General features: G+C 48.1%; 1 protein-coding gene across 1 annotated transcript in view; it reads left to right on the forward strand.

Moving 5' to 3' along the window:
- Positions 1 to 9822, forward strand: part of ARPC1A (actin related protein 2/3 complex subunit 1A) — a 28923-nt gene extending 19101 nt beyond the window's left edge. Inside the window, exons 6-10 of the mRNA XM_043559684.1 lie at positions 2221 to 2433; positions 4689 to 4764; positions 5001 to 5194; positions 7469 to 7559; positions 9421 to 9822. Of these exons, the coding sequence (XP_043415619.1) occupies positions 2221 to 2433; positions 4689 to 4764; positions 5001 to 5194; positions 7469 to 7559; positions 9421 to 9459 (613 nt within the window). The 3' untranslated portion in view covers positions 9460 to 9822. The remainder of the gene's footprint in view (positions 1 to 2220; positions 2434 to 4688; positions 4765 to 5000; positions 5195 to 7468; positions 7560 to 9420) is intronic.
- The last annotated feature ends 4209 nt before the right edge of the window (positions 9823 to 14031 follow it).

Below are 14031 nucleotides of genomic sequence, written 5' to 3' on the forward strand. Positions count from 1 at the left end.
GGGCTTGAACTTACGAGCCATGAGATCATGACCTGAGCTGAAGTCAGAAACTTAACCAACTGAGCCATCCAGGCGTCCCCATCTTTCACATATTCTTAAGGTTTCTTTGCTTTGCAAAGTACTGTGCTAGGCACTGCAAGGGATTCGAAGATGAGTGGAGCTTGTGATCTAGGAAAGCAAGCACCAGAGATGGCCGAGGTAGAGGGAAGTGGACTTGGAGGCGCGGGAGTGGGGAGATGTAAGAGTGGGGCCCGGAAGTTCACCTTAGGCAGAGCATCCGTGTTTGGAGCAGTGATCTAGTGGCCCTCGGACCACAGTATTGTTTCTTGTTTGATAACCCAGGCAGGGACTTGGCAGATTCCAGAGTGAGGCTAAAACGACAAAACATAGCTGAACAGTGCACTGCTGAGCTATTACTGCACTGTTCCTTTTCAGTTAAAGCTTTTTTATTTGTTGTTCGTGGGAGGCTAGAAGAAACAGCCACTTTGCTGAGAACTTTAAGGTCAAACGGTGTAATTTCTTTTTAAAGTTATTCTTTATCAAGAAGGCTTTCTTCCCTTAGAAGAAAAGCAAATAAATGTTACTTCATGTTGACTGGTTGGTTGGTTGGTTGGTTTTTAAAGATACGTGTGGGAATTTGGCTGTGGAATGGGGGGTACAGGGGTGTCAAGGCACTCTCTGGAAAAAGATTGGTTCTTAAAAAAAAAAAAATTTGTTTCTACTTAAGAATCAGTGTAACAGCAAAGATGCATAGACATTTTTAAGGAGAATTCAGAAGTTTTGTTGTCTGTGACATGTTATCCAGAGTCATTCTAGCTCCCGTAGAAGATGAAGCTGAATTATCCATACCACCTGGGTTATCAAGCTGTGTCTAAAAAATCTGACTGTGAAAATAGGTTACCAATTCTTTTGTTAATATTACTTTCCAGAAATAAACTTTGCTTTGACTTGTAGTCCTGTGGGTAAGAGTCTGTTCAGGTCGCACTCTCGAGTTGGCGTCTGAGAACCACCAGCTATGTCTTGGTCTCCGGTGGCTAAAGCAGTGGCCGTTGCAATGCTAACTTACAGCCCAGTGATTCTCATGATTCTCATTCTCAGTCCCATAAAAATGGAGAACGAACTGATGGCTGCCAGAGGGAAGGGGGGGTGGGGGGATGGGTACAATGGGTGACAGGGAGAGGGAGGTACAGGCTTCCAGTTACATAGTGAGTCACGGGAATGACCGGGAATATAGTCAGTGATGCCGCAAGAGCGGTGTATGGTGACAGATGCCAGCTGCACCAGCAGTGAACGGGGCATAAAGCATAGCGAAGCTGAATCACTGTGATGTACGCCTGAAACTAAAGTAAAATTGTGTGTCAGCTCTACTCAATAAAAAAAAAATAAAGCCCAGTGATTCTGAGGTCACGTCCTGTAATCTCACTGCGCCTTTTGCCTCCCTAGTGCTCTGCCTCTTCCAAAGCTGCTGCTGTCATTGTCATTTGGGAGGAAATATCCCAGATCATTTTAGGGAGTCTCTAGGTCCAGAAGTTCTTGAAGAGAGGCTCTATGAAGTAGAAGTAGCATCGGGAGCCGGGGGGGGTGGGGTTCCCAGCCTCTCTCTATCCCTCTTCACACACAACTTCATGGAATTCGAGAGAGAGGCTGCTGACAGCTGGCTGGAAAGCACCCTTCTTCAACCCAGACCATACCTGCCACAGAGACGCGACAGGGAGCCCAGGGCTGCGTGAAGCCCGCCCTCCTGATAGCACGAGGGGGAGCCTGTCCGCTCTCTCACTGGTCTCCCTTGGCTTCCTCCTTGGGTGTCCCTTTCTTTAAATGGGTTCATACCACTGCTTTATTGCAGCGTAGCAAATAGTTTCCTCTTCTGCCATTGGGCTTTGTGGGCTTCCTGGCCTACTGTGTTGAAACAGGAAGGAATGCTGTGCTCAGCGGGGTCTGCCATGTGCGAGGGGGCGGTGTGACAGCAGGACCCCCCCCCCAGAATTCCGCACTCCTGGGAGGGAACGGCCTTTGTGTTCATTACTTCTAGAACTGCACCCCTACGCCTGCGACCATTCTTGTCTTAAGAGATTTGTGTGTGTGACTTTGTCATGTTTTGCTCTTCAAGGATTAATCTCTTTGCATCCTAAGACCCCTTACGGCAGCTGCCTGTGGCCTGTTTCTTTATACACATATTTTCACCTGCTTTGTCCTTCTTTCCTGCCCCTTAAACTACAGAGTGTTTTCTGCCTACATTAAAGAAGTGGATGAAAAGCCGGCCAGTACGCCATGGGGCAGCAAGATGCCTTTTGGTCAGCTGATGTCAGAGTTTGGTGGCAGTGGCACTGGTGGCTGGGTGCATGGGGTCAGCTTCTCTGCCAGTGGGAGCCGCTTGGCCTGGGTCAGCCATGACAGCACCGTATCCGTTGCCGATGCCTCAAAAAGCGTACAGTGAGTATTTGCATTTTGTTTGGAGTTAGGGAGTGGGGTTGGGATCTCTCCGCAGCTTGGCCAAGGCTGTTCTTCCCTGGGTGCCGGTTCAGGATGTGAGCATAAAACTCTGACCCAGAACCGCAGGGCCGCCTTTGAAGTCCCAGACACACGTTTAGATTGTCCTTTTGGGGAAATTTGAAAGAGTTAGGTCTCACTTGCAGAAACACTTCTTAATGGAGGTAGTGATGGTGATTCTTCTGAAGGACCCTCCTGGCCTGCTGCTGCTGCTGCTGCTGCTGCTAAGAGTTCCTTCACGTGGTTAGTTTAGTCTGTTACTGTGGATTCCTTACAACAGGTAAATGTCATCCCCCAGCCTTAAGTAGGAGATAAGTTCTTACTCTGTAGTCAAGGAACAGTGACTCCATTCATTTGGGACTCCATCCAGTAATACTTAAAACCCGATGCCAATTCGTCTGGAGATGCTGGAAGAACTCGAATTACAGTGACTCATTTGTGAGTGAGACACCTGCCCAGCCTTGGGGAGGGCACCAGGCACCTTGTCAGACGTCGGAATTTTTATCTGCTCATCATGTTGGAGGGACAGAGATGATGATTGGAATTCCTTCCCCTTACGAATCTTTGTCTTTCCTGGTGAATCCTTTTTTATTGGCAGCTAAAGGTTACCCACCTTTAAAGATTTCCCAACTTGTTGCTGTGTGCTGAGAACTCACATCAGGTGACTCTGCCTCCCTCTGCTGCATGGTGACAACAAAGTGACATTTCAGAGAGAGTATTTTTTCCTAAGTGGATTGAATTGTGGGTTTTGGCAGAGGGGGGAGTTGTTTTATTTTAAGAGAGAGAGTGGGGGAGAGGCAGAGAGTGAGAGAGAGAAAGAATCCCAAGCAGGCACTGTGGTTGTCAATGCAGAGTCCAATTCAGGGCTTGAATTCACAAACGATGAAATCATGACCTGAGCCAAAATCAAAATTCGGATGCTTAACTGACTGAGCCACCCAAGCGCCCCTTACTTATTTTGAAAACACCACCTTAAATGTTGTGGTCTCCCAGGTTTCTATACACATTTAGGTACTTAATGTATCTTTTCATTTTTAACACAAATGAGGTTATGCTATACATTTTGTACAGTAATTTGCTTTTTATTCAGTAATGTTTTGATGTCATAGTTATTTGATTTGTGTACAGTTTGTTGTAATGTGTAATAAGCTTTTAGCACATGCTTATTACAAGCCCCTGTCTGCCCTCCTATTGATTTATGATTTGGCTTTTCCAGTCCTGCAAGTCAGATGACATTCTCCACCCTTCCCCTTCTCGAACATAAATGTTTTATGTAGTAACAGCCAGTATTTTATATAGTAAGGTGTCTCAGTAAGGCCGTAAGATGAGGTATTAGGACTTTAATCCGATGCCAGTGGTATTGGCAGGGGGGGGAGGGGGTCTCCTTAGACATAGTTTTCTAAATGCATCCTCTTTTACATGAAGCTCTGAGATCCTAATTCATCAACCAGCGTGTGTGCCTGCCATCTCTATGTGACCTGTTGGCCAGGTGCTGGAGCAGATAACTACTATCTGTACATGTACACACATGTGCCCCAGCCCAGTTGTGTGTGAGATCCTGGCTGGCTAAGGCAGTGTCATATTCATCAGTGGCTCCAGCTCCTCCCCCAGTGCCTGGCAGAAAAAAAGAGAATAGACTCTTCAGATGTTTGTGCCCATTCTCTGGGAGCCCAGGGTGAACACGGGCGAGGAGAGGATGGCAGCACAAGGCGTTCAGTCATGAGGGACAGTGACAGGAAGAGTGTTGGGTGGCCAGAAAGGAGAAGCCACTTTAGGGTGAAGAGGCCCAGGAAAGCTTCATGGAGGTGATCTAATTAGAGCTGAGCTTCAGAAACCATGTGGACTTTGGATAAGCATGTGTGTAAAGGGTGTGGGAGCAAAGGCAAAAGACGGGAAAGAATAAGGGTCACTGGGGACCGTGCCGTAGACCAGTCTGTCATGAGTGGGGAGGCCCCAGAAGCAGGTGGGGCCCAGGCCAGAGAGGCCAAAGACCTCTGTTTCTGCAGGTTACCCCAGGGCTCTGTCGGGCTTGAGATTCTTGATTCCTGAAAGTGTAGGTCATGGGGCTCCTTTTAAGCATAAGAGCTTGTTTATACTGTCCAGGCGCCTGTGAAAATGGGTCCTTAGTCATCTTCTGTGTCTATAAAGAAGCTGTGTGGTCTGTTCCATCTCAATTTAACAATTGTTCTTGTATTTAGGGTCTCAACTCTGAAAACGGAGTTCCTGCCCCTGCTGAGTGTGTCATTTGTCTCGGAGAACAGCGTTGTAGCTGCCGTGAGTATTTCTCTTTATTTCCCCTCGCAGTACACTGTATTTAATTCTCCAGGACGGGAACAGCGCATGCTCTGTGACTTGCTGTGCTCTCACAGGCCAGCACAGCCTTTTAGGACAGCTGGCCTGTGAGACTGGGTGGTGTGGTGTGTGGTGTGTGTGTCTGTGTGTGTTTAAGTGCGGTGGTGACTGTTCTGCTGAGGGGCTGGTAGGTAGGCCTCACCGATGTCTTCTTTCAGGGCCATGACTGCTGCCCGATGCTCTTTAACTACGATGACCGTGGCTGCTTGACCTTCGTCTCCAAACTAGACATTCCAAAACAGAGCATCCAGCGCAACATGTCCGCCATGGAACGCTTTCGCAACATGGACAAGAGGGCCACGACTGAGGACCGCAACACGGCCTTGGAGACGCTGCACCAGAATAGCATCACGTAGGTGCCACTCAGCCACCTGCAGCCAGGGCCCCGACCACATGTAGAGAAGCGCTTAGGTGACCAAGATGCCTTTCTGCCTCCTTGTTTCCTGGCTGGATCCCTGTGCCAGTCATGTGTGCTGTGTGCCCAGACATTCCTTTGGGAACAAGAGCAGGGACAAGTCTCTAGCCTCCCGACTGCAGACTCTTATTTTCAGCTTGTGACAGAGTCGTTCTGTCCTTTGAAGTGCAGATGGCACGAGACAGCCTCGCCCACCTCGAGCTGCACTGGTCCTGTTGCCGCCACCGCTGTGTGAGCCACCTCCTCCCAGGGCTGGCATTCTTAGACCGTGGCTGAGAACGAGAGGAGACCTTCCTGAACGTCCTGCTCCTCTCAGTGAGCACAGGACAGGAACACTGGTTATACCCGTCATTTCAGCCGTGGGTTTCTAGTCACACACACCAGTAAGAAGATGATTTAATGAAAGAAACAGAATTATTTGATACCATATGGTAAAACCAAGGAGTTTCTTGACTTAAGTGTTCATCAGGTGTATGTGAACTGTGTTTTATCCAAAAGGTTTGATTTTTTGTTTGTTTGTTTTAACTCTAGAGAAGTGTAGTTTGCTCTTGATATTTTAAATGACTGTGGTCAGAGTTAGGTACCACAGAACTCTCTCTTTTTGATTAGACCTTTTGTGTTGAGAGATTTTCATTGTGGTGATGATGGTGGGAAGAAGAACAGAAAGGTCTAGACTTTCTCTTTGAGAGAATTATTAAATGCACCTTGTGCTTGTGATCATGTTCAATGGAAAGGGCTGCTGGACTTAAAATAGGCTGAAAATATCTGCACTCTCTTGAAAAATAATAACTTGAGGGGCGCATGGGTGGCTCAGTTGGTTAAGTGTTCGACTGGCTCAGGTCATGATCTTACAGTTCGTGAGTCTGAGTCCCACATCAGGCTCTGTGCTGACAGCTCAGAGCCTGGAACCTGCTTCGGATTCTGTGTCTCCCTCTCTCTCTCTGCCCCAGCCCCACTTGCACTGTGTCTCTCAAAAATGAATAAATGTTAAGAAAAAAAAGTAAAAAAATTAATATCTTGGAGGCCTAACAGAACTTTTCTCCACACTTCAGGTTCTTTGTCTTGAATGAGTTTCAAAACTATTTCTTATGAATTTCTCTGAAGCTTCTCTGCAAACTATGTATCAGGAAGGAAACAACTCATTGCATCTTTTGAGACTTTCAAGTAAAAAGACCCTTGGAGATTGGCAAGGCTCCTTTTATTTGCAGATATTAAATCCTCTTTGCCCTTAAGCAAAAAGGATCGGCAGACTTTTTCTGTAAGGGACCAGAGGGTAGATATTTTAGGTCCTGAGAAGGTATAGAGGCTCTGTCAGCTATGCACATCTGTTGTGGCACACAGGCAGGCATTGGCAGTATGTATCTAAATGAGCGTGGATGTGTTTCAGTACAACTTTTATGGACACAGAAGTTTGAATTTCCGCATAATTTTCACATCGTGAAGTAATAGTCTTCATTTTTTTGTCACCATTTAAATCGTAAGCTATTCTTAGCTTACAGGCTGTACAGAAACTGGCCGTGTGCACCGTTTTGCCATCTCCTTCCCCAGACAGAATGTTCTAGACGTTTCAGAGGAAAAAGAAAAATATTGTCTGAGCTGTGGAATTGATTTTCTTGAAAGTTTTTCAGATAATTAGGCCAAGACAAGTTGCTGCATTAATCTCTTCCTCTACTTTGCTTGCTTGGAATCCTGCAGGGTGTCTGAGTGTTGCTCATGTTTGCAGTGATTAGTTTCAAATGCAGGGAGAGCAGGGAGAGCTCTTGGCTTACAGGCCCTGGTTGTCTTGGAGGGTGATTTGGGAGTTTCTGTTTGGAGCCAGTTGGATTTCAGTCATGCTTTATCCTGCCTCTAGTTTGTTTTTGTTTTGTTTTTAATTGTTTCCATCTCCGTCATTGCTGTGGTCCTGCCCACACTCTGCTCCCTGGCAGTTTGCATGCTGTGTGCCTGGCTCGTCCTGCTTCTCTGCGTCACTGTAATTAATACAGCTTCTTACCTTTTCTCTCTTTTCAGTCTTGACTTTTCTGGATGTCTGGTAACGAGGTGCACTTGAATGTTTTCTGAGGCAGATTGCCGCAGCCTAATCTTGATGGACAACTTAATATTTTGCGGTTGGGAATTCCATTTCCTTAAAATGCCCTTACACTGTTAGGAAGGTTGGGACTCACTCCCACCACATATCTTACAGTCTCTCTTGTTTTTCCTTCTTTTCAGTCAAGTGTCTATTTATGAAGTGGACAAACAAGATTGTCGCAAATTTTGCACTACTGGCATCGATGGAGCCATGACAATTTGGGATTTCAAGGTATTTTCTGCTTTTCAAAAGAAATCTTGTTTGTGTGAAATTCTTCCTGTGACCAGAATGTTTCTCATTTCTTGGAACAAAATGTCAAATCCAGTGCACATCAGAAATGTAGAACAGGAGACTGTAGTCGTCTTTAAAACCAAAGTCAGGGCACCTGGCTGGCCCAGTCAGTGGAGCGTGTGACTCTTGGTCTTGGGGTTGTGAGTTCGACCCCTACATCGGGTGTAGAGGTTACTTTAAAAAACAAAAAAACAAAAACAAAAAACCTTAAGACTTGAAAGCCATTGGAAGAAAACCAGACTTTCTCAGTGACTTTTGGGGTACATCCTTCTAGATGTCCATTTATCCGTGGAGGAAAAAATCCAGTGCTGTTTTTGTAGCTGGCCCTGTGTTGGGCACCAGTGTCTTTATAGATACATTTTTGTGGTTTACACCCATTAATCTAGTAAACGTTTGCTAAGTGTCTGCTGGGTGCCAGGCCTCGTACTAGGCACTGAGGACACCGAGGTGAGAGGGGTTCGTGTGGCAGAGGGGGTGGGGGTTAGGTGGATCCGCAGAAGAGCGGCCAGTGCCCGTGTTTCTACACCGAGGAATTCGGGGGGCACATAAACTGCCAGCGCTGCAGGGAAGGGATGGGCTGAGCTGTATCTCCAGGTGCGGTGGGATTTCAGGGCACGCGGGGGCGCGGGGCAAGTAGGAGCCGCAGGTGCAGACCAGCCGAGCTCAGAGCACGTTCTGGTTGGAGGCACCTCCGGTGGTTTGCACTGTGATGTGGGTCCTACAGAAGCACCAGAGGGAACTAGAAGGGCCTGTGGCGTGGTCAGAGAGAGGGAGCTGGGCTTTGTCTGCAGACACCCAGGAGCTGGTCCAGAGCCAGACAGCAAAGCACCAGAGAGTAAGGCGTGGGCGGCCTGGGCAGAGGCTGGGGAGTCCCGTGATCCAGTGAGGAGATGATCTCCAGCTGTGGCAGGGGCTGTGACCCAGAACTTCTGCATTGGAGGGAGATTTCAGAGGCCAAATGGAAGGGCATTGTGACACTGAGGAACAAGCAGGGGGACCCTCACACTCTGGCTTGGCGATTGGGCAGATGGTGGACAAGATGAGGAACCAGAGAGGAGGAGCAGGAGTAGGAGAGGCTGGCCCCTGTGTGCAGCCCTGTAAATTTAATCTCTCAGTGGTTAACCTCCAAAACAAGTTAACGTTCACAGAGTTTTGCTACTGCCTGTGCATTTCCACCGTGTTCGGTGTCCCCCCGCCCCCGCTCCTTGGGTGAAATACATAATATGGAATAGCCTCCAGAATATTTGGGAGAAACAAAGTGTCTTACTCAAAGTCTCTCCCCACCCTCCCACCTTTTTGTCTTCCTGCACTTTCCATCCTGGGCATCAGGGCTGTGAAATTAGCTCCCTGGGCAGTTACACTCTACACTTTATTCTTTGACCCCTCTAAGCTAGCAGGTCCCAGGGTAGTTTCCCCTTGGTCCGTCTGCCTTTGAGCACCTGCTGTGTGTTGTGCACCTGGCTGGCTGCTATGTGGCCTATGACGTAGGAGGAGGCAAAGAACATGCACATATTGGCCCTCATCACTATGGGCCAATGGCACAGGGAGGAAACATGCAGGTGGGAGCGCTTCCAGATCCTGCGGCTTGGAGCCATGGGGACAGGGGAGCACATGGCTGGAAAGGGCCGGTGGGGGGCCCAGTGCTGGGAGAGCATGTCTCACAGGTGGGCGGGGCCAGATTTGGGGGGCACAGGGCAGGAGGGTTGTTGGAGGTAGGTCAGGGAGGAGAGGGTGGTCAGGGGGAAGACTCCAGGACCCACAGTCCTCAGTAACCTTTGGTGTTCTTCCTGCCATTTTCAAGACCTTGGAGTCTTCTATCCAGGGTCTCCGGATAATGTGAAGCTGCGTGAGCCTCCCAGATCCAGCATGACAAACTGACAAAAGTGACAAAGTGTGCTGACACGGCCCGCCGTTTGCATGGTGGTGAGGAGAGCCAGCCGCAAGGAAACACTGAAGACACGTATCGCGCAAATATTGTTTGTGTGTTTTTGTTTGAATATAATTGGTGAAAGTGTTGGTTTTTTTTAAAAAAGCAGCAATGATTTGGGTTTTTTGTTTTTTGTTTTTTGCTATTTCATTCCATTCTTGACCAAAGCTTCTCTTGAAGTAGTTTATTATGGAAAATTGTCACACTAACTTAAAGGAAAGGGTGGGGAGATATGTAAATTGTCTGCTAAACAGTTAAATAAAAATACTGAATGTGTTTTTGGTTTTGTTTCGTTATAACTACTTTTAGTAGAAAACTATGGACAAATTCTTCATTAAACTATTTAATTTTTAGGGTAAAATCTTTATAACCAGGTGTTTTTTTTTTTTAATTTTTTTTTTAATGTTTATTTATTTTTGAGAGAGACAGAGATAGAATGTGAGTGGGTTGGGGCAGAGAGAGAGGGAGGCACAGAATCTGAAGCAGGCTCCAGGCTCCGAGCGGTCAGCACAGAGCCTGACGTGGGGCTTGAACTCACAAACCGTGAGATTATGACCTGAGCCAAAGTCGGATGCCCCTGAGCCACCCAGGCGCCCCTTAGGGTAAAATCTTAAATTCTAAGTTGCTTTATTTATTTTTTCTTTTTTTTTTTTTCAACGTTTATTTATTTTTGGGACAGAGAGAGACAGAGCATGAACGGGGGAGGGGCAGAGAGAGAGGGAGACACAGAATCGGAAACAGGCTCCAGGCTCTGAGCCATCAGCCCAGAGCCTGATGCGGGGCTCGAACTCACGGACCGCGAGATCGTGACCTGGCTGAAGTCGGACGCTTAACCGACTGCGCCATCCAGGTGCCCCTAAGTTGCTTTATTTTAATTGTATGAGAGCACAAGCCGGGCAGAGAGAGAGGGAGGAGGGAGGGAGGGAGGGAGGGAGGGAGAACCTTAAGCAGGCTCACACTGAGTGCAGAGCCCGACGCAGGGCTTGACCCAATGACACTAGGGAATCATGACCCAAGTGGAAGTCAAGAGTCAGATGCTCAACCGACTGAGTCACCCAGGTGCCCCTAACAAAAGGTTTTATAAGGTTTTAAAAATTAGCTAATTGTACAGAAAGGGTTTAACTTTGGGTTTATCCTTTACATTGGGTAGTTTTTCCATTGTCTTAGGGTTGCAGAATTACCCACAGGGAGCAATTTTTAGCAATGTCCAGGGAGGCCCAATCAGTTAAGCATCCAACACCTGATTTCGGCTCAGGTCATGATCTCACAGTTTGTGAGATCGAGCCCCATGTCAGGCTCTGCGCTGACAGCATGGAGCCTACTTGGGATTCTCTCTCCCTCTCTCTGCCATGCATGCGTGTGCACACGCAAGCTCCCTCTCTCTCAAAAAGGGCTCCTGGGTGGTTCAGTCAGTTAAGTGTCCAGCTCCAGTCATGATCTCATGGCTTGTGAGATCGATCCCCACATTGAACTGTGCACGGACAGCCAGGAGCCTGCTTGGAATTCTTTTTCCTCTTCCCCGCACATGCACATACTCTCTCTCAAATAAGTAAACTTAAAAAAAAAAATGTTTAGCTTTGTGGCTTTTACTGCCAGAAGGAGTGGAGTCTTGCAGTCTTCCATGAGTCAGATATTTTGACTATGATCTGCTGACTTTTAGGTTAAGGGTCAACCTAAAACCAAAATGGCGTTACTTTGGTCACCTTGCTTCCCAGTGATTTGAAGACAGCTCTAGTTTTAGGACACTGGTAACCATGCTTCTCAGAGGACATCATGATACCCTCTTGAGTAATTTTGCCCTTCGGTGACTCCTGGGAACGATACTCCCCTCTAGGAGGGGATCTCTGCGGCGGAGGTATTTGCTGTGGCCTCCTCTCTGGACCGCTGGTGGCAGGGACCGCTTGTATAAATGTGTTTGCACCAGTGCACAGGCTGTTGTCCCAGAGGAGAGACAGAAGTAGCCCCTAAACAGGAATTAGCTAAAAGTCTTTTAGTTTAATTAAATCACATGGTTTGGCCAACAGGCCCAGAGGTTTTTAGAGAAATGTATTCCACGAGAGAAACAACAGCAACGGAGAAACATTTCTAACTTTGCCTCCAGTAATTTAGCCAGAGTGGGTTTTTTGTTTGTTTGTTTGTTTGTTTGTTTGTTTGTTTTATAACTTGGGCCATGTCTTCCCCCAGGGAGGAAGGCCCATCCCAGTGAGGACAGCCAGAAACCCACAGCCCTGCAGTGCTGGGGGCTATATACTATGCACCCCTCTTCCTCTCACTAGCTCCGAGACTCAGGCCATGCCTGGGGCCACAATTATTACACATCTGGAGAGCCTCTGGGTGACTGCCAAAGCCCTTTGATTCAAGCCTTTGGGCTCTGATGGCAGGTTATAGTTCTGCCAGGTTGTGTGATCTTGAGCCATACAGTTAACCTCTCTGAGCCTCAGTCTCCTCACCTGTAAAATGGCAGTAAAAACAGGAATTGGTAATTCCTGTTAGTAAAGCTGAGGTTTGCTTTTAGGCTTTGCACTGACGCCATAATAGCCCCGCAGACCCTTATTAACAGTGGGGTAGAATGGGAACCACATATGAAGGCTCTTGCTACGTGAAGAAAAATTTAATAGTTATTTGCAGAGTATTCTGAGAAAATCCGAAGTCTGCCTCAGAACCCAGGTTAATTGCTTAGGCATGAGTCTTCAGTTTGGCCCCGAAGCCACGTGTGCCCCACTCTGGAGGCAATGGTGTGAAGGGCCAGGGTTTCCCAGGTGCCTGCAGTGTGGCTGAGGCACGAGCGACCCCACGTGGACTCAAGTCCCGTGTGGATCAGTATATCAATTATGAGGTTAGGTTGCTTGTTTATGCATGTATAATTAGAAACCGGGTGCAGTAGGTAGAATAATGCCCCCCCCCCCAAGATGTCCATGTCCTAATCCCTGGAACTTGTGAACTTTGCAGATATAATTAAGAGCTCAAGTCAGGAAGAGGATCCTGGATTATCCAGCTGGGCCCGGTATCCCAGGGATCCTTACGAGAGGGAGGCAGGCAGGTGAGTCAGAGATGTGGCCACAGGTTAGAGAGCCGCTGGGCCACGGAGCCAAGGAACGCCCGCAGCCTCTGGAAGCTGGCAAAGACCAGGAAACCAGGTCTCCCCTGGAGCCTCTGGAAGGAACGCCACGCTGCCTGCTGAGACAGGAGACTCTGACCTCCAGAAACGTAAGAGAACATGTTTGCGTTTTCAGCCACCCTATTTGTGGCAGGTTGCTCCTGCAGTGACAGGAAACTAATAGACGAGGTCCGTTCAGAAAAAGGAAGGAAGTATGGTCTAGAGCAGTGTTTCAAATTGAGGGTCAGAGCCCATCAATGGCTGTAAAAATCAATTTAGTAGGTCACAACTGGCATTTGAAAAATTGAACCCAGAGAAAATATTTTGCGTGTGTCACGATACCTAGGTTTCAGATATACGTGGGGGCGTGTACTAGGTCATAGTATATATCACTGTGGGTCGTGATCAGAAAAAACTCGAGGGGCACCTGGGTGGTTCAGTCGGTTAAGTTTCCGACTCTTGATTTCGGGTTCAGGTCATGATCTCACAGTTCGTGTGTTTGAGCCCCACGTCGGGCTCTGTGCTGACTGTGTGGAACCTGCTAGGGATTCTCTCTCTCCCCCTCTGTCTGTCCTTCCCCCACTTGCACATGTTCTCTCTCCCTCTCAAAAAATAAACTAAAAAAAAAGTTTGAAAGGCACCACTGTAATGTCAGTCCCCTCAGGGTCCCAGGAAGGGTGCTGTAGCCACACCTTTGCTGCACTACGGTGAGAATCCTGGACCAGGCACCAGCACAAGCAGTCAATAGGCATTAACTACTCATAGCAACCCTATAGGGTTGGAACTGGTATAGCCACATTGTATTTATTTATTTTTAATGTTTACTTGTTTATTTCGAGAGAGTGTGAGTGGGGGGAGGAGCAGAGAGAGCGAATCCCAAGAATCTCTGCTCAAAGCATGGAGTCCAACGTGGGGCTCAGTGTCACAGCCGTGGGATCGTGACCTGAGCCAAAATCGAGAGTTGGACGCTTAACCCACTGAGCCACCCAGGTGCCCCTATGGAACATTGAAAGGTGACAAATCCAGGCCAGAGAGGGTTGTGACGGCCCACATTGGAACACCGGCAAGCTGGCCAAAGCCCTGGTGGTAACCGCTAAGCACGCCCCCTGCTGGGCTTGGGCCGGGAGTTTAGATGCCTAGTGACCAAGCTCAGGGGCGGGGTCAGGTCACTGAAAGTGACGGGAGGGGACCTTTCCAACTTGTACCTTGTGGGGTTTTGTTGGAGTTTCCAGCTGAACTGATACAAAACCACGTGACTTGGCAGGGGGTGTTCAACAGGTGCTGCCCCCATCGGGGTCCTGGCACGTGGAATGCGAAGCGTGTTCTGGGCCTCTGCGTGGTGGACATCTGTCCTCCTAGGCTGAGAAAGAAGACACAAGGGTTTCTCC

Source organism: Prionailurus bengalensis, chromosome E3 (assembly GCF_016509475.1).
Source record: "Prionailurus bengalensis isolate Pbe53 chromosome E3, Fcat_Pben_1.1_paternal_pri, whole genome shotgun sequence".
NCBI classification, from domain to species: domain Eukaryota; kingdom Metazoa; phylum Chordata; class Mammalia; order Carnivora; family Felidae; genus Prionailurus; species Prionailurus bengalensis.